Genomic DNA, 16595 nt, shown 5'->3' on the forward strand with positions numbered 1-16595 from the left:
GCTTTCCTCCTAATCTTGATTACATTGGTTTTATTTATACTAAAAAATTTTAATTTAAAATAATCAAAATTATCCATTTTACAAGTCAACATTTTTTTTTTCTTATTGCTTGCAACATTTTCTCCTTAACCTGGGAGCTTTGAAATTTGGCTATGATGTTCCTGTAAGTTTTCCTCCTGAGGTCTCTTTCAGATGGTGATTGGTGGATTTTTTTCCTATTTCTGCATTACCTTCTTGTTCTAGAACTTCAGGGCAATTTTGCTTAATAATTTCTTGTAACATTGTATCAAGGTTCTTTTTCTTGATCATAACTTTCAGTTAGTCCAACTATTCTTATATTGTCTCTCTTTGATTTGTTCTCCAGATCAGTTATTTTCCTGATGAGATATTTCATATTCTCTTCTATTTTTTTATACTTATGGTTTTGTTTTATTTTTTTTGCTGTCTTATAATGTCATTAGCTTCCCCTTGCCCAATTCCAGTTTTTTTTGTTTTTTTTTTTTAGGCAATTGGGTTTAAGTGACTTGACCAGGGTCACACAGTTAGTAAATGTCAAGAGTTTGGTCTGTGGCCGAATTTGAACTCAGGTCCTCCTAACTTCAGGGCTGGTTGCTCTACCCACTGTGCCACCTAGCTGCCCCCACCCAATTCCAGTTTTCAAAGAATTATTTTCTTCCTTAAGTTTTTGATTATCTATTTCTAGTTGGTTGACTTTCTTTTCATAATTTCCTGATTTTCTTGGATTGCTTTTTTTTCCTCTAATTTTTCCTCAATGTCTTTCATTTGATTTTTTAAAGCCTTTTTAAGTTCTTCCAAGAACTCTTTTGGGGCTTGTGACCATTTGACATTTCTCATTGAAAAAAAGAGTGACTTTTTTAGCTCCACTGAATTTTTTAGCTCCTCTGAATATGAACCCAGATCTTCTCTATCCCCATAGTTGCTATCTATGGTTGGGTTCTTTCTCCTTTGCTTACTCATTTATATTTATATTTTGTTTTTAACAGCTTATTATTTTAATCAAGTTCTAGACCTGAGGTGTGGAGTATGATGTCCCAAACCTCAGGTCCTTCTTACTGCTATTTTCTGAGCTCTATCCTGGGGCCTAACCTTGGGCACTGGGAAACCACTCTTGCTTCCTGTAGTCCCTCAGTTGGCTGCAAACTTCAACTGTCCTCTCTACTCTGGAACTGAAACCAGGGACTTTGCTCTCCTGCAAGTGCCCCAGACCACATCTAGTCAGCACAGCTGTGCTTGCCTTCCTTCCCAGTGGAATTGAGGGACCCCTCCATTTTCTCCTACTCAGCTGTCTGACCCCCACACTGTCCATGAGGTGAAAGTTCCTGGGCTGAGGCTGCCTCCCCACCCAGCAGCTCCTGGGTTTGTTATTTGTGGATTCAGTAGAGTCAGCCTGGAGTTGTTTGCACTTCACTTAGGCCAACCCTCTACCCTTGAAGGTCCAGACTTTCCTGGAGTCTTCTCAAATTGTCTTAGGAAGACAACTGCTTTACCCTGACTTGTTTCTGGTAGTCTACTTCACTTTGAGGCAATGTTCTGTCTTTTTTTGTGGAGGAAATTTGGGGAGTCTGAAGTTTTCTGACCTATTCCGCCATTTCCTCAGAATCCTCTCTTGCAATGTGACTAGGAGTAGGTCATTTAACCTTTTAGTGCCCAAGGCCACTAAGATAAAAACAAATTCCCCATCTGAATTGATCAGTAGAGCTTCTCCACCAAGAAGACCCGACACAAAACCTAGATTCTTCATGAGTTCATATATAGGCTTATGTGTTTGTATAGGTTTTAAAGCTCTTGTTGACTAACACAATTATCCTTAAAATTGTGGGCTTCTTGTTAAAGACCTTTATGTAAAGTCCCTCTGAAATGATTGCATTTATTGTCTAGGCCACTCATTTGTCCATTCTGTTCTGCCTTTTGACATTTTCTTGTTTTGTTATTTAACTTTTCATCATTTAAATCTTGCCACCCTACCTAGACCATAAATTCCTTAAGGGAAGAAGGCCTTCATGTCCTCCATAGTGCCCAGTACACAGAGTGTGCTCTGTAAATATTTGCTGTTTTGATTTAATAGTAAAAATATGATGTTCTGATTGTTCCACACATACAGGAATACAATGGAGACTAAGGATATTTGCCGAATTCCTCAGACTTCTAAAATTAAAAGAGGTACCTTGGCTTTGTGGATAGGGAGCTGGCATCTGAGTCAGAAACATACTGGTTGTGCGACCCTGGGCAAATTATTTCGCTTTTCAATGTTCTAGAGCAGTGGTGTCATACTCAAGTAGAAAGGATCCCAGTAGCAGCATATTGACTTAGAAAACTACAAATTGGCATTGTCTGTATTTTACTGCATTTTTATTTATTTTGTTAGACATTTCCCAATTACCTTTTAATCTGGTTCTGGTGGTCAGGAGGCTGTGATTTTGACACCTCAGTTCTAGACTCTAAGTTTCAGAGAAGGTGCTAACCTGCATTGGTAGAAGGAGTTTCTTCATTGGGAGTTAGCTATGCCAATGGAATAATAAGTCCTACCTAAAACAAAACACTTGAAATGCCATAAGACCAATGAAGCTTCACACCAAAAATTCAAAGGACAAAAAGGTCTCTTTCTGTGGCAAATGGGTTTCTTTCATTGCTTTTGCTTACAAAGTGAAGTCGAAAGAGGGTGAAGCCACATCTGTAATTCCAGCATCTAGAAGGAAATTAAAAAAAAAAACAATTTTCTTCTTTTAAAGGAAGAAAAAATAAAGTAACAGTTGATTTAGTATTTTTCTGCTACATCATGGCTTTAAAGTTTAGTGAAGTGAATTATTTTCATTGTGAGCATCCTGAGGAAAGTTGATTTTGTTTCTGTGAGAAGGGACTTTCATGGTTTGGCATTGTCACACCCTAGCAAGAGCTGGAAAACATTTTGAAAATTGTAGTAAATGCCAGGAAAGAGCTAATTAGGTCCTGGAATCCTGGTGCTGCTTCTCCCTGCTCAGTGGTTTCCAACGTTGGGTTGGGGCTTTTTTGGTTTGGTTTTTCACCATTGTAAAAATAACTGAAACTTACATTAGTTTTGATCTTTACTTAGGAAATTATTTGTTTCCTTAAAAAAAAAAAACTAATAATCCAAAATCTGGCAGCTAAGTCAAAGAAAGCAACCATTCTTATTGCTTTCTGTATCAAATGTATGCTAGTAAACTGGCTGGCATATTTATAGTTTGTAAATTCATAGTGACCTACCAGATAGATCATTGTGTACTTTGGGGCCAAACTATTCACATGCCTATCCAAGCCTCCTCCATGTAGAAACCAGTTTTGTCAAATCTACTGTAGTTAATGTTCTAGTGACTTATAGAGCAGTGGTCCTTAATGATTTTTGTCTTATGAACCCTTTCAGAAACCTGATGAAACCTATAGGTCTGTTCTCAGGCTAATGTTTTTACATGTGTGAAATAAAATACATAGGACTCCAAAGGAAACCAATTATATTGAAATATAGTTATCAAAATATTAAAAGTTCCAAGTTTACAAACCCTCTGTGAAATCTGTTCCTAGACTTCCAGGGAGTCCATGGACTTCAGGTTAAGAATCCACGCTGTAGGGTCCCAGCTCCCTAGGCCCTTGTGGTCTTGGAGCGGCCTTTCTGCTATTGGAGGAAAGCGAAGGAGACTATACTGCCTGGTAAATAGGGGTTTCACAGAATCACAGAATTTGAGAGCTGCAAGGGAGCCTCAAAGGTTATTTAGTCTAACTAAAACACAAAACTGTAGTGTTATAAGATACTCAACAAGTGTTCATCAACAAGTTTCTGGTTTCTGGTCTCAAGGCCATGTCCCAGGATCATAGGATCATAGGATCAGAGATTTAGAGGTAGAAGGGATTTTAGAGGCCATGGGGTCAACCCTCCAACGCCATCTTGAAGATGCAGAAAAAGAGGTTCAGAGAAGTTAAGTAATCTCTTTCTATTCCCATTATAATGACATCAGTTTAGGCATTTTTCTTATGTTGAAATAGTCTTCTAATGGATCTTTCTCCCTCCCTTTTTCTTCCTTCTCTAATCCAGCCTTCAAATCCCTGTCAAAGTAATTTTCAGAGGACAACCACTCTGATCATTTTACTTCTTTACTCAAAAACGTTCCATAGCTCCCTATTGTCTACTGAATAAAGTACAGGCTCCTTAGCCTGGTATTTTAAAGCCTGTAGGACAGTCTGGCTCCAACTCATCCTGTCTAGCCATATGTCAAACTGTCGTACTTTACGCACTCCATGTTCCAGTCAAATGGTTTTTGAGCCAAAACTCATATTCCTCCTTGGCTTTTCTCATCTCCCATATCTGGAATAGACTCCCCCCCCCAACTCTGTTGAAATCCCTCCTTTCTTTTAATCAATTCAATTTCAATCACTCAATTGATTCAATTCAATTCAATAAACATTTATTAAATACCTGCTGTGTATACAGCTCTGTGCTAAACTTTGGGGAATATCGAAACAAAAGTGAAAGCAGACCCTGCCCTCAGGGAGCTTACATTCTAACTGGTACTATCTCCTTTATAAGGCTTTTCCTGATGATCTTCTTACCCCAGTCCACCCCTCCAAAATTGGAAATGATCTCTTCCTTTTCAGATTTCTCAGAATTCTTCTTGAACCTCGAGTGTCTTATTTCCCACCTCAATTCCCCATGAATTGTAAACTCTGTAACCGCAGGGAACGGTCTTACTTCACTTTGTATCTTTAGTGCATAGCACAGTCCATTGTAAATGATATAGGTGCTCAATACACGTTTCTTGAATTGAATTAATTTGTAATTGTTAGCACAATATTCTTTCAAGAGGCCAGATTGCAGGAGCTAAAGATACTTTTTTATTTTGGTTTCACTTTTTTCTTCTATTAAGATAGCTTGAGCCTCTTTGAAAAAGAAGTAATGATGATAGCTAGTATTTATATGATACTTTTAAGGTTTGCAAAACACTTTACATATATCATTTCATTTGATCCTCACAGCAAACCTGTTAGATGTTACCATCCCCATTTTACAGATCAGGAAACTGAGGCAGGCAGCTCTAAAGTGACTTGACCAGGGTCACACAGCTACTATGAATCTGAGGCAAGATTCAAACTCAGGTCTTTTTTATTCCAAGTCTGGCTCTTTATTTACTAGTGTCTTAATTAGTGTCTTAATTCAGTATTCTCTCTCTCATACTGATACTTGAGAGATGTTTTGAGAACTATTTATTTATGCTTTTTCTCAGTAACCCATTCTCTTGGAGGAAGGAAATCTGTCAAACACAAGAGGTTAGGAATATCTACCTTAAAGACCTATGGCTAACCTATCATGCATAAATTTATTCTATTACAAGTTACCATATACACTTTTCTTTTTTTGTTTTCACTTCTTCTCTGTCTCCCTTCTTCATTCCTCTTTCTTCCTTTATTTTTCTTCTCTTGCTTTAGGCCTGTTGGTATACACTCGTATACATTGTGTAGTCCTAAGGTGCCTAAAGAGACCATCAAACCCTGTTTCAGCAACTCCAAATTGTGTCTGCTCTTTTACTTGGGGTTCTGTGAGTTCCTAGGACTTCATATTCCAGGCCCTCTTTAGTTCCCTAAGTCTGAAACTACTACCCTTCTACTTTAGTCCTCCTCCAATTCTTCATCTTTTTTAGTGAGGCAGTCGGGGTTAAGTGACAAGGTCATGCAGCTAGTATGTATCAAGTGTTGGGTCTGAGGCCGCATTTGAACTCAGGTCCTCCTGACTTCAGGGCTGGTGCTCTATCCACTGCGCCACCTAGCTGCCCCCCAATTCTTCATCTTGATGTAGAAGAAGCCCTTAGCTCTATTAGGTCATACCAGCAAAGTGCAAGCTCTGGAATGCCCTACCAGCCTAGAAGAGTTTTGAGTATGGTCCTGTGTTGAATATGGATTGACTTTTGTCTGTCATCTAAGTACCAGCCTTGCCAAGGCAGAGAGGCTTGTCCACAGGGGCTAGATGCAAGGGGGATGATTTTATGGCCATGGTAGCTCTCAAAGACTATCTCCTAGGTCATAGAGAATTTGTAGCTGGCTTTGGTAGGAGATATCCATGCTGAAGAAACCCTGGATCATTTAATTGCTACTTCCTTCAATTTGTTCTGAAACCAGCTATTGAGGGAGTACAATTCTCCACTTAGAATTTCTTTTGGCGCTTTTGCTTCCCAGAGGCACATTCAACGTGCTTGTATTTGCACTAAAAGTTGGTATTCTTTCGTAATGTATTGTTGTATTAGTGAGGTCTCAGTGACATTCTGTTTTTGATTTTGCTGTGAGATGTTCATGAATTTAATTATGCCATTGTTGGCTTTCTTCCCTAGGAATCTTGTTTACTGTGAGTCTTCCCGGACTAAACACAGGCAGAAATGAGGGCTTTGAGGCTTACTATGATAGATTTAGGCTTCAACAATACTAGATGTGAGGCCTTTTTAATTGCCATGTTTTTTTTCTTCTGTCTCTGAGTAAACATTTGGGCAGCCTATAATCTTTGAATATGACAAAGGAAATGACTTTTTTAATGAAAGTATTTATACTAGGTTTAGCCCCAAATACAATCTTCACAAGTTTCCAACCAGAGACAGCTTCATTTTGAAGACGTTCTGTAACTGCTAATATAATATCAAATTAATTTATAAAAGTTTCTCCTATCATTCATATACATATATATATATTTACAGTTTTTGCATACCTTAAAAGCTCTATTTAAATGCTGGCCTTATTGCCATTGTTATTGTTATATTATTGTGGACATAAAATCATGACCCTAACAATATAAGCCCCAAGAGGGTATAGGTAAATGACCGAGAAGGGACTTAATTTTAGGAACTTTCCCCACCCTTTTTTTCTTCTTCCTTATGCCTAGGGAAATTGGTTTCAAATAGCCACCCATTTATCAAAAGGTAAATAACTAAAATTTGAAATATTTTAGACATATATGTATATATATATTTATTTATTTACTTACTGATATATTTGTTTTTACCTTTGTAGATTTTCCCTTGTATCTTTTCCCCTTCCTCCTCCAGAGAGCCATCCTTCATCATAGTTTTTTTTTTAAAGAAAAGGGGGAAAACAAGCAAAACCAATCAAAGTATAGGGAAAAAAATGACATTGTATGCAGTGTTCCCCGCACATAGTGTACCTTCCTATCTTGGCAAATGAGAGGGGGAAGGTATTTTTTCTTCTTTGGTGTGAAGCTTATTCTTTGTAATTTTGCAACCTGCATTTTCTGTTGTTCTGTGGTGGTTGTTTTTTGCACTCACACCATTGCAATCCTTATAAACATTATTTTTCATGCTGTGCTTACTTCATTTTGTCTCAGCTCATGGAAGCCTTTCCATGCTTCTCTATATTCACCATGTTCTTTGTTTCTTATGGGGCATTAATATTCTATTACATTCACATACCAGAATTTTTTTAGTCATTTCTCTAATCATTGGGCATCTACTTTTGTTTCCAGTTCTTTGTTACCATAAAAAGTACTACTAAACATGTTTTGGGGGTAGAGATCTTCTAGATTTGTGAATTCTTTCTCCTAAAAGCAGCTCTGGCCAGAAATAAAAAAAACTAAAAGTTTGTACCACAATTCTTCCTCCTTCTTCTCCTCTTCCTCTATCTTTTTCTCCTATACTTTCTCCCTTCCATTCCCTTCCCCCTTCCTTTTCTCTTCCCCCTTCCACTCTTCCCCTCCATTCTTTCTCCTTCATCTGTGTGTATGTCTCTCTCTGTCTCTCATCCACATATGTGTCTATTTGTATATATGTATGTGTGTATACATATACATGTATGTGTATATATGTATTTATGTATATATGTATATACCTGCATCATTATCACATATGTGTTTGTACGCACACACATGTGTGCATATGTGTAAAACTAGAGACAGCACGGGTGTAGTGAATAAAATGTCAAAGAAAAAAGGACGACCTGGATTTAAGGCCTGCCTCTGACCTGTCCTGGCTGTATCACCTTGGCACCCTCTCAGTGCCCTAGTGAACTCTCTAAGACTACATATAAATTGTAGAGCAGTTGCCTTCCTGTATTAGTACAGGGAATTTCTTCACCTGAAAGTTCTTTATACCAGTGAAATCACACCAGCCCTTATCACTATCACTATCACTGTCCCTCAGTAGAACTGATTAATGACATTAACCATTGAGCCATGCAGAGCATGGATTGGACTTAAGCTAATACAGCATCATATGTCCACAGGCTAAACTTCTTAATAACAGTTGAAAATATGTGAACAGTATGTGTGAACCCTGTTCATAGGGTGCATACTTTGTATAAAATACCATGTTGTGTAGATATGGTGGATAGGGAGAATATTTTAGAGACGTATCACCTTAAATTATAGAACTGAAAGGAACCATTCTTCTGAGCCTTCCAGGTTAATAATCTCAATGTTCTCCTTGAATCCTCACTCTCCCTTACTCCACATTTCCAGTTAGTTGACAAGGCTTTCCATTCCTCCCTTCACAACTCCCTCTCATCCACCCCCTTCTGTATATACACAACCATCCTTTTAGTGCAGGCCCTTGTCATATCATGGTGTCCCTGCCTCAAGACTCTCTCTTCTCCAGTCTTTTCTTTCACACATCTGCTAAGGTGATTTTCCTTAGGTTGTATATATGATCAGGTCACTATGCTACTGAGCAATCTTTAAGGGCTCTCTATTGTCTCTAAGATAAAATATAAACTCTTCTGTGTAGTTTTCAAAGGCCTTAAATAACCTGCACCAAATCTGTGTTTCTAGAATCATGGTACATGATTCTCCAGTCTAACCAAATTGGCCTTCTTAGCTGTTCCTCACACAAATGACACTGTGCCTCCCATTGCCATGCCTTTACCCTGGCTTTCCCCCATGCTTGTGCAGGACTCCTCTCTCCCCTCTGCCTCATATAGTCCTTTTCTTCTCCAAGACCCAGGTCAAGCCCCTGACTCCTTTCACGTACTAGTGCCCTCTCTCCCTACCTTGTATTCACCTATATTGTAGTTATTCTCTTTATATCTAACCAGCATATATGAAAACATGTCTTTCTTTGTCTTCCCCAGTTAGAATGTCAGCTCCTTCTGAGTAGGGCTTATTTCATTCACTTCATTTGTATCCTCAACTACTAGCACAATACCTGGTACAAAGCAGGTGCTCAGTGAATGTTTATTGGTCAATCTTTCAACTAAACTGTACCAACTTCTTCATTTTAGAGATAAAGAAGCTCAAGCCTAAAGAGAATAAGTTAACTGCTCAGTATGCCACAAATAGTTAGTGACAGAGCTCAGTCTAAAATTCTGGCATTTCCACTTTATGTTGTAGTTATTTGTGTATGCTTTTTCTGCCCTACTAAACTTTGGAGAAGGGAAAACAAGCATTTTTTTTTATGACTTTTTTTTTTTTTTTTTTTTTGGCTAGGCAATGAGGTTAAGTAACTTGCCCAGGGTCACACAGCTAGTAAGTGTTATGTGTCTAAGGCCGGATTTGAACTCAGGTCCTCCTGACTCCAGGGCCAGTGCTCTATCCACTGCACTACCTAGCTGCCCCGAGAACAAGCATTTCTTAAATGCTTACTTTGTGAGAAGTACTGTGCTTTACAAATATTCCATTTGATCCTCACAAGACCCATGTGAGGTAGGTGCTATTGTTACCTAGTTGAGGAAACTAAGACAGAGAGACTGACTTGCCAAGGATCACCAAGCTAGCATCTGAGCCAGGCTTTGAACTTAGGTCTTCCTGACTGTAGGCCCAGTGCTCTATCCATTGTATCACCTTGCTACCTAGTTACTATAAAAGGGATTAGTATGTGCTCAAGTCAGAAAGGATGGTTGGGGCCCACATTTTGGAGGGTCTTGAGTGCCAAGATACAGGGTTTGTAATTTGGAGTGGAGAGGCATTGAAGATTTTAAGCAACGTCATGATGTGATCAGACCTGTACATTAGGAAGATTACTTTGGCAGCAGTGTTAAGACTGGATTGGAGACTGAAGAGACTGAAGGTAGAGAGATCAGTTAGGAAGATATTGTAATAATAATGAAGAGTAAAATAAGCAGAACCAAGAGAACCTTGTATACAGTAACAGCAGGATTGTTTCAAAAACAACTTTGAGCAACTAACTCGCGTTGAATATTATAAATACTCAAATCAACTACAAAGGACTTATGAAAGAAGTTACTATCTTCCTGCAGAGAAAGAACTGATAAATGTATAGTATGTATGGTACAGTTTCACATATATACATAATTGTATCTAACGGTAGCAATCTATGGGGAGGGGTAGAAAGGGAGGGAAAAAATATAAAAAGTGCACAGCAGATAATAAGAGAATTTAGAAGGAAGCATAGAAAGCAGAATAGCTTTAAAAATGGTGTGTAATACTATATAGTTTTTTTTTTAATATAATGAATAGTTTTATAGTGAATCTTCTTTTCATATTGTGCTATGTACATGGAAATGTTCTTTTTTTGGGGCCTATGTATTTAAGCTCATAATGAATAAAAAATTTTTTAAAAACTTTAGAAAAAAAGAGGTAATGAATACCACAACTAAGATGATAACAATAAAAAATGAAAAGAAATTGATGCAAGAGATGTTTCTAAAGTAGAATCAGCAAGTCTTAGTAACTGTTGCCCAGGAGCAATAGGGTTCTTCTGTGGGGGTAAAGGAAAGGGGAAAAAAAAAACATTTTAATTATGCAGAGGACTTGAGTCTGGGAGTTTGGGAGAATTGTGGTGTTAGGAGAAATATAAAGTTAGGAGGAGGAGCAGGTTATGGGAGAGAGACGAGTTTCATTTTAGAATTTTGAAGTTATGGCAGCACATCTAGGAAGAGATAAACAACAGAGAGTAGAAAACCACTGACCACAACTCAGGGGAGAGAGCAGGACCAAAGATAAAGTTTTTGATGTACATCTGTATGTAGTTGATAATGGAATTCATGAGAATAGATCAGTTAGCAGGATGAGTTTAGAGAGAATAGAGAAAACGGCTTAGGATAGAGCCTTGGGAGGAGGGAACCCAACAAAGGTGCTAAAGAAAGAGCATGAGAGTCAGGAAGAGAATCAGGAGAGCATGGTGACACAGAACTGAAGAAAAGAGGTGGAAAAGGACAAGGTGGACAACAGCATCAGATACTGCAGGGGCATCAATCAACAAGTGTATGTTGAAGGTCTGCTTTGTGCCAGGAGCTGCATATAAAGCCCCTGCCCTCAAGGAGCTTCTGCTCTAAAAGGAGAGACAAAGTGCATCTATAGAAGTATATGCAAAACAGATACAAGGTAACCTCGGGAGAGAAGTCACTAGTAGCTGGGAGGCCAGGAAAGGCTTCATGCACAAGGTGACACTTCAACTGAGTCTTTTTTTTTTTTTGCTTGTTTTTTGGCAAGGCAATTGGGGTTAAGTGACTTGCCCAGGGTCACACAGCTGGTAAGTGTCATGTGTCTGAGGCAGGATTTGAACTCAGGTTCTCTTGACTCCAAAACCAGAGCTCTATCTACTGAGCCACCTAGCTGCCCCTCAACTGAGTCTTGACAGAAACTAGGAATTCCAAGAGATGGACATGATTAGGGAGGCAAGCATAGCAGACAGTTTATTCAAAGGCCAAGAGATGAGACATGGAGTGTTGTGATGAGAAACAGCAATTAAAAAGAAGGTGAGGGGGTTGAATTTGGAGGTAAAGACTTTAGATAAGTACCTTAGGAAAAAGTGATTTCAGTCAAGTGGTGAGATCAGAAGTCATATTGTAAAAAAAAAAAGTGGGTGGTGAGAAGGTGATAAATACTATTCTTTCTCTCAGTTTGGCAGTAAAGGGACAAAGAAGGGAGAGGTCACTTTAAAGGATAAAGGAAAGCTCCTCTAAGCTATTCCTGCTGTTCTCAGCTTCTTCATTCTAGTGACAGGAGCTGCCTTCTGAATTTGTGGGTTATGTGTAAGGGGATGATTACTTTTATTAGATGGGAGGAACCAGAAGGATGTCACCTTAAAAAAGAATAAAGGTATTAGCTGAAGAAAACTTTTTCTAATTAGAAGGAAAATATTCATGAGGTTTGACACCAGTAAACATGGGGAATATTGAGTTATGTCTTTCCATAGAGGATAGTATCTTAGAGTAATAGAATTTAGAGATGGAAAGAGACCTTAGAAATCATTTAGTTGAATCTCCTAATTTTAGAGATAGGGAATCTGAGGGCCATAGATATTAAGTGCCCAAGATCACACAGTTAAATTTGGTGGCAGAGGCAGAAATGTAACCTAGATATATTAATTATCATTGATTAAATCATACTGCTAGTATAAGCTAAATTGATCCATTTTTAGGGTTGAACTGGCTGTATTGAACTGTACTGAGAACCAGATTTACTGAGTTCACTAAACCTCTTTGTTTTGTAGTGTATAGACTTCTCTTATGGTAGTTATGGATATTTTTATAGACCCTCATTCATAAGACTTGAAAGAGTAATGACAATACATATTTATACAAAGCTTTCAGTTTATAAAAAGTTTGCCTAACTATAACACTGTGAGGTAGGTAGAACTTTGTATACGTGATTTTATTTGATTTGTCATGGGATCATACATTTAAATAATGCAAAATATAACTCCTTAAAGGCAGAAGGACATGAGACCTTAGTGGTGAAGAATCATCTAATTATCTGTTTTTTTCTCATTACCCCTCATTTTCTGGCACTGAGACTAGACTGCAGTGTACATCCTGACAAGAGCAGAGAATCAAAAATTCCCTAGGAATAACAAGTTCCTTAGAATTAAGTATTCAAAATAATATGAAATAACTATTTTTCTATGTTAGTTTTAAGTAGCATCCTTATCCAAGCACTTAGCCCCTAGTGGGTGCTAGTGGTATAATGGAAGTTAGACCTGGACTCTTAGTTCTGTTAATGTCCCTGACTAGCCAAAACAGTTCACCTCTCTGGACATCAGGGTCCTTATCTTTAAAATCAGGGGGTCTAATTAGGTGATCTTCAAATTCCTCCCAGATCTAAAATTCTATAATATTTTGATTCAATATGCTTTGTCATTTCTGGCTCTACTGGAAATCAGATTTATGGTAAGGGGAAAAGCCTTCCTTGTAACTTAGAACTATAAAATAGTAATATGGTGGGAAGAGGCCCAGACTTGAATGCAGGACATGATTGGAATAGGTGGACAGTCTCTCTCTGTCCCCCATCAAGTCTCTTCTACTTCTTGATCCTATGAATTTAAGATGATAAGGCTCTATCCTGGTTACCTTTTCTCTAGAAGGAATGAATGCTTAAATAAAACATAGGTGATATGCCACCATCTAGTGTCCATAGAAGGAAATACTCTTAACTAATGCCAGCTTTGAAGGCAAAAATACTTGGCTAAATAGTTTCCAAACCATTTTTTGATATCTTTCCATGCAGACTTCATTGGGTTGTTCACATTTTTCCATTTACAAAGCACTAATTTTTGTTTATATTCCTGCTTTTCTAATTTTTTTTCCGATATGGATTTCCAGTTACTTTGGAGAAACAGACCCCAAAACCAGATTTCCTTCCTCAGAAACCTAATTGGGCTTCAAGTTCTTTGGTAATCAAGACATAAGAAAAATACCCAGATTATGTGTTCCAGCAGTTAACCATATCCTTTTCTCCACCACAAGCAAACTGCCAACTTCTCTAGCCCAAAGAAGATCAACTTAGTTAATGGGTCTGATCATTTTTGTAGCCATCTCCTTCCACCAACAGATAAGGTCATTCAGTCATAGATTCATTACTGAAATGAACCTCATTTTGTATATGAGAGAACTGAGGCCAGTTCACCTAGATTGGTGAGCTGACTTGTTTAAAGTCAAATAGAAAAATGGTAAATATTAAGAGTTAGAGCCAGACTTTGAACCTAGCATGTTTGATGACTCCAAGACCCATGTTCTTTCTTTTGTGGCATGATGTTCATCACAAAACAGCATGGAAATGTAGTTTTAAAGGATTTACCTTTTAAAAATAAAAAAGAATGGATTTATACCACACTATATAGTGGCTCCTTGCTGAGTGAATGTATACTAATTAACATGTGTTTTTCCTTTCTTCCCTTTTCTCTACCCCAAAAATTAGGCCCTCCATGTGAAATGGTCCCATCTGAAGTTACCGTGGGTGGATCTAGATTGGTTAATCGATATTTCGTGTCAGATCACAGAGCTGGACCTTTCTGCCAACTGCCTGACTTCCCTCCCATCCGTCATTCCCTGGGGACTGATAAACCTCCGAAAATTGAATCTCTCTGACAACCAACTGGTAGAGCTGCCCACTGTGCAATCCTCCGATGAAATCATCTGTACCAGGTGGGCTGTAGTTCCAAGTCATAGAAGAGTGAGTGTGAAAGGAATAGTTCATTCTCCAGGGAGAGAGCTATATTTCTCCTCTTGCCAATTTTCCATCATTTTACTTTATGTTTTCAAATATAATTTCCCCTTGGAAATTTGAGCAGGAAGTTCCTTCCCTCTTATAAATCAGTTTCCAACAGAGAGAGACCCTCTTCCCCTGCTGCTCTGTCCCTACTTCATTCCCTCAAATGTACTGCTATTTCTGACTCGGCCCATAATATCATGGTGTTATCCTTAGGATACAAAAAATATTAATAAGCCCTCATGAGAAGGGCCTGCGCTTTGATTTTTAACCAACTGATTGACCAGCTGGACCAGCACTAAATGTCACCCAAGACAGTCTGTGGGCTATCTTGGCTGACATGTTAACATAACATGCCTGGACAAATATTCTTTTGGTCTGAATATAAGCTGTATTTTCCCCCCATGTATGGCTTACATGCAGAGCTGTAACTAGGAATTTTTCTGACTGGGACAAGTACCACAAACCACACCTGGGTCTAGTGATATAAAGGGTGTTCCCAGTTGAGCTGGGGATGGAGGCAGTGGGGACAGAGAGAATCCAGGTCAGCAGAGCAAAGTCATTGCTGGGAAAGTCAACATAGGAGCAGAGTTCACGTCAGCCTGCTATCTGATAGCTTCCTGTTTTAACTGATTATTTTTATTTGGTACCCGGGGGCAAAGCCATAATTTGCCTAGCTCTATTGATCAAAAACCTGAGTATGCCTCATCATCCCATTCTTCAAACCACATACTCAGCTAATACCTCAACAGTGTATCTCTAGCCACATTGAAAGAACAACAGCTTTCCTCCAATTGACACCCAGGCTGAAGGAATTTATGCTGGATCCCCCTGACTTGGAGGACAGTTTAACCAATTAGCAGATCCCTGAAGCTTACATCTCCCAATTGACTGACCCAGGGATCTTACTACAAAGCTCATCAACTTTCCTTTCCTCCCCCATTATCTCTGAGACTGGAGTGGACTATTACAAGTGGACTGGAGCTCATTTAGTGGAAAAGAATGTAAGAGTAAAGGCACATGAAACAACAGAGATTCTTTTTAACTTCTAAATTCAGTTTTATTTTGTTCTCAGATCTGCCTTTTTTCCTTCCTCCTCCCCTCATCCCACCCCTCCCCATTGAGAAAGCAAGACAAACAAAATTCTGTTACAAACCTGTATGGTCAAGCAAAACAAATTCCTGTATTGGCCATGTCTGAAAAATAATATGCTTTGATCTGCATTCTGAGTTCTTTCTGTCCGGAGGTGGGTAGCATTAGGAGACTTCTGGATTAACGATTGGTCATTGTGTTGATTAGAGTTCCTAAATGTGTCATAGTTGTTTTGTCTGTTGTTATTGTATAAATTGTCCTCCTGAGAATAATAGAGTTTCTAAATTTGGCAACTAAGTGAGGGGCTGCCCTAAGAGTGCTGGAGTAAAGATTAGAGAAGAGCAAGTAAGAATTAAGTTATTATTCTTTATTCCTCTTATGCAGGAAAACATCTCTCCAAGATCTTGGATCTAAATGTTTTCTGACTCCATAATGGATGGGGGGGAGAGGTCATAATGAGAAGCTTTTAATTGGGAGGTATGGGAGAAGGAAGATCCCTCAGAGAGCCTCCACAAAGCACTTGGCTCTTAGCCCAAGCTTGGAAGAGGAAAGAGGGGTAGGGAGAAACAAGAAAGAGGATAGTGAGATGGGGAATGCTATAGGGGGAGAAAGGAGAAGTTTATGCTTAGGATCAGAGGGTATAGTGCTGAAAGTAATCTTAAAAAACGTAAAGCTATTCCTTTGCTTGACAAATGAGGAAACTGAAGGTCTGAGAAGGGATATGACTGGTCCAATGCCATACAAGTAGTAAAAATCACAATTATGATTTAGAGCAGGGGTGGGGCACCTGAGTTCTCAAGGACACATGTGGCTCTCTAGGTTCTCAAGTGCTGCCCTTTGACTGAATCCAAATCCGAATTTGCTATGTAAAGTTTGGATTTAGTCATAGGGCTGATTTCAGGACCTAGAGGGCCACATGTGGCCTCGAGGCTGCATGTTCCCCACTCCTGATTTAGACCCATGTCCTCAGGCTCGAAATACAGAACTCTTTCTAGTAAGCCAGGCTGATTGATTATTCTAAGTTTCTCCTTTTTCTTGGATTTAGGTAAAATACTAGGTTCCTCTACCTCCACCACCAATGGGTCAATATTTTTTAAAA

General features: G+C 38.7%; 1 protein-coding gene across 4 annotated transcripts in view; it reads left to right on the plus strand.

Annotated features, from left to right (window-relative positions):
- The window catches only part of LRRK1 (leucine rich repeat kinase 1), a 159067-nt gene that overhangs the window by 70514 nt on the left and 71958 nt on the right, over window positions 1-16595 (plus strand). For all 4 annotated transcript variants that reach the window (XM_027851444.1, XM_027851446.1, XM_027851447.1 and 1 more), the window contains exon 7: window positions 14114-14340. In XM_027851444.1, the coding sequence (XP_027707245.1) occupies window positions 14114-14340 (227 nt within the window). The remainder of the gene's footprint in view (window positions 1-14113; window positions 14341-16595) is intronic.

The sequence above is a fragment of the Vombatus ursinus genome, unplaced genomic scaffold, assembly GCF_900497805.2.
Source record: "Vombatus ursinus unplaced genomic scaffold, bare-nosed wombat genome assembly UNPS02009205.1, whole genome shotgun sequence".
Taxonomy (NCBI): Eukaryota; Metazoa; Chordata; class Mammalia; order Diprotodontia; family Vombatidae; genus Vombatus; species Vombatus ursinus.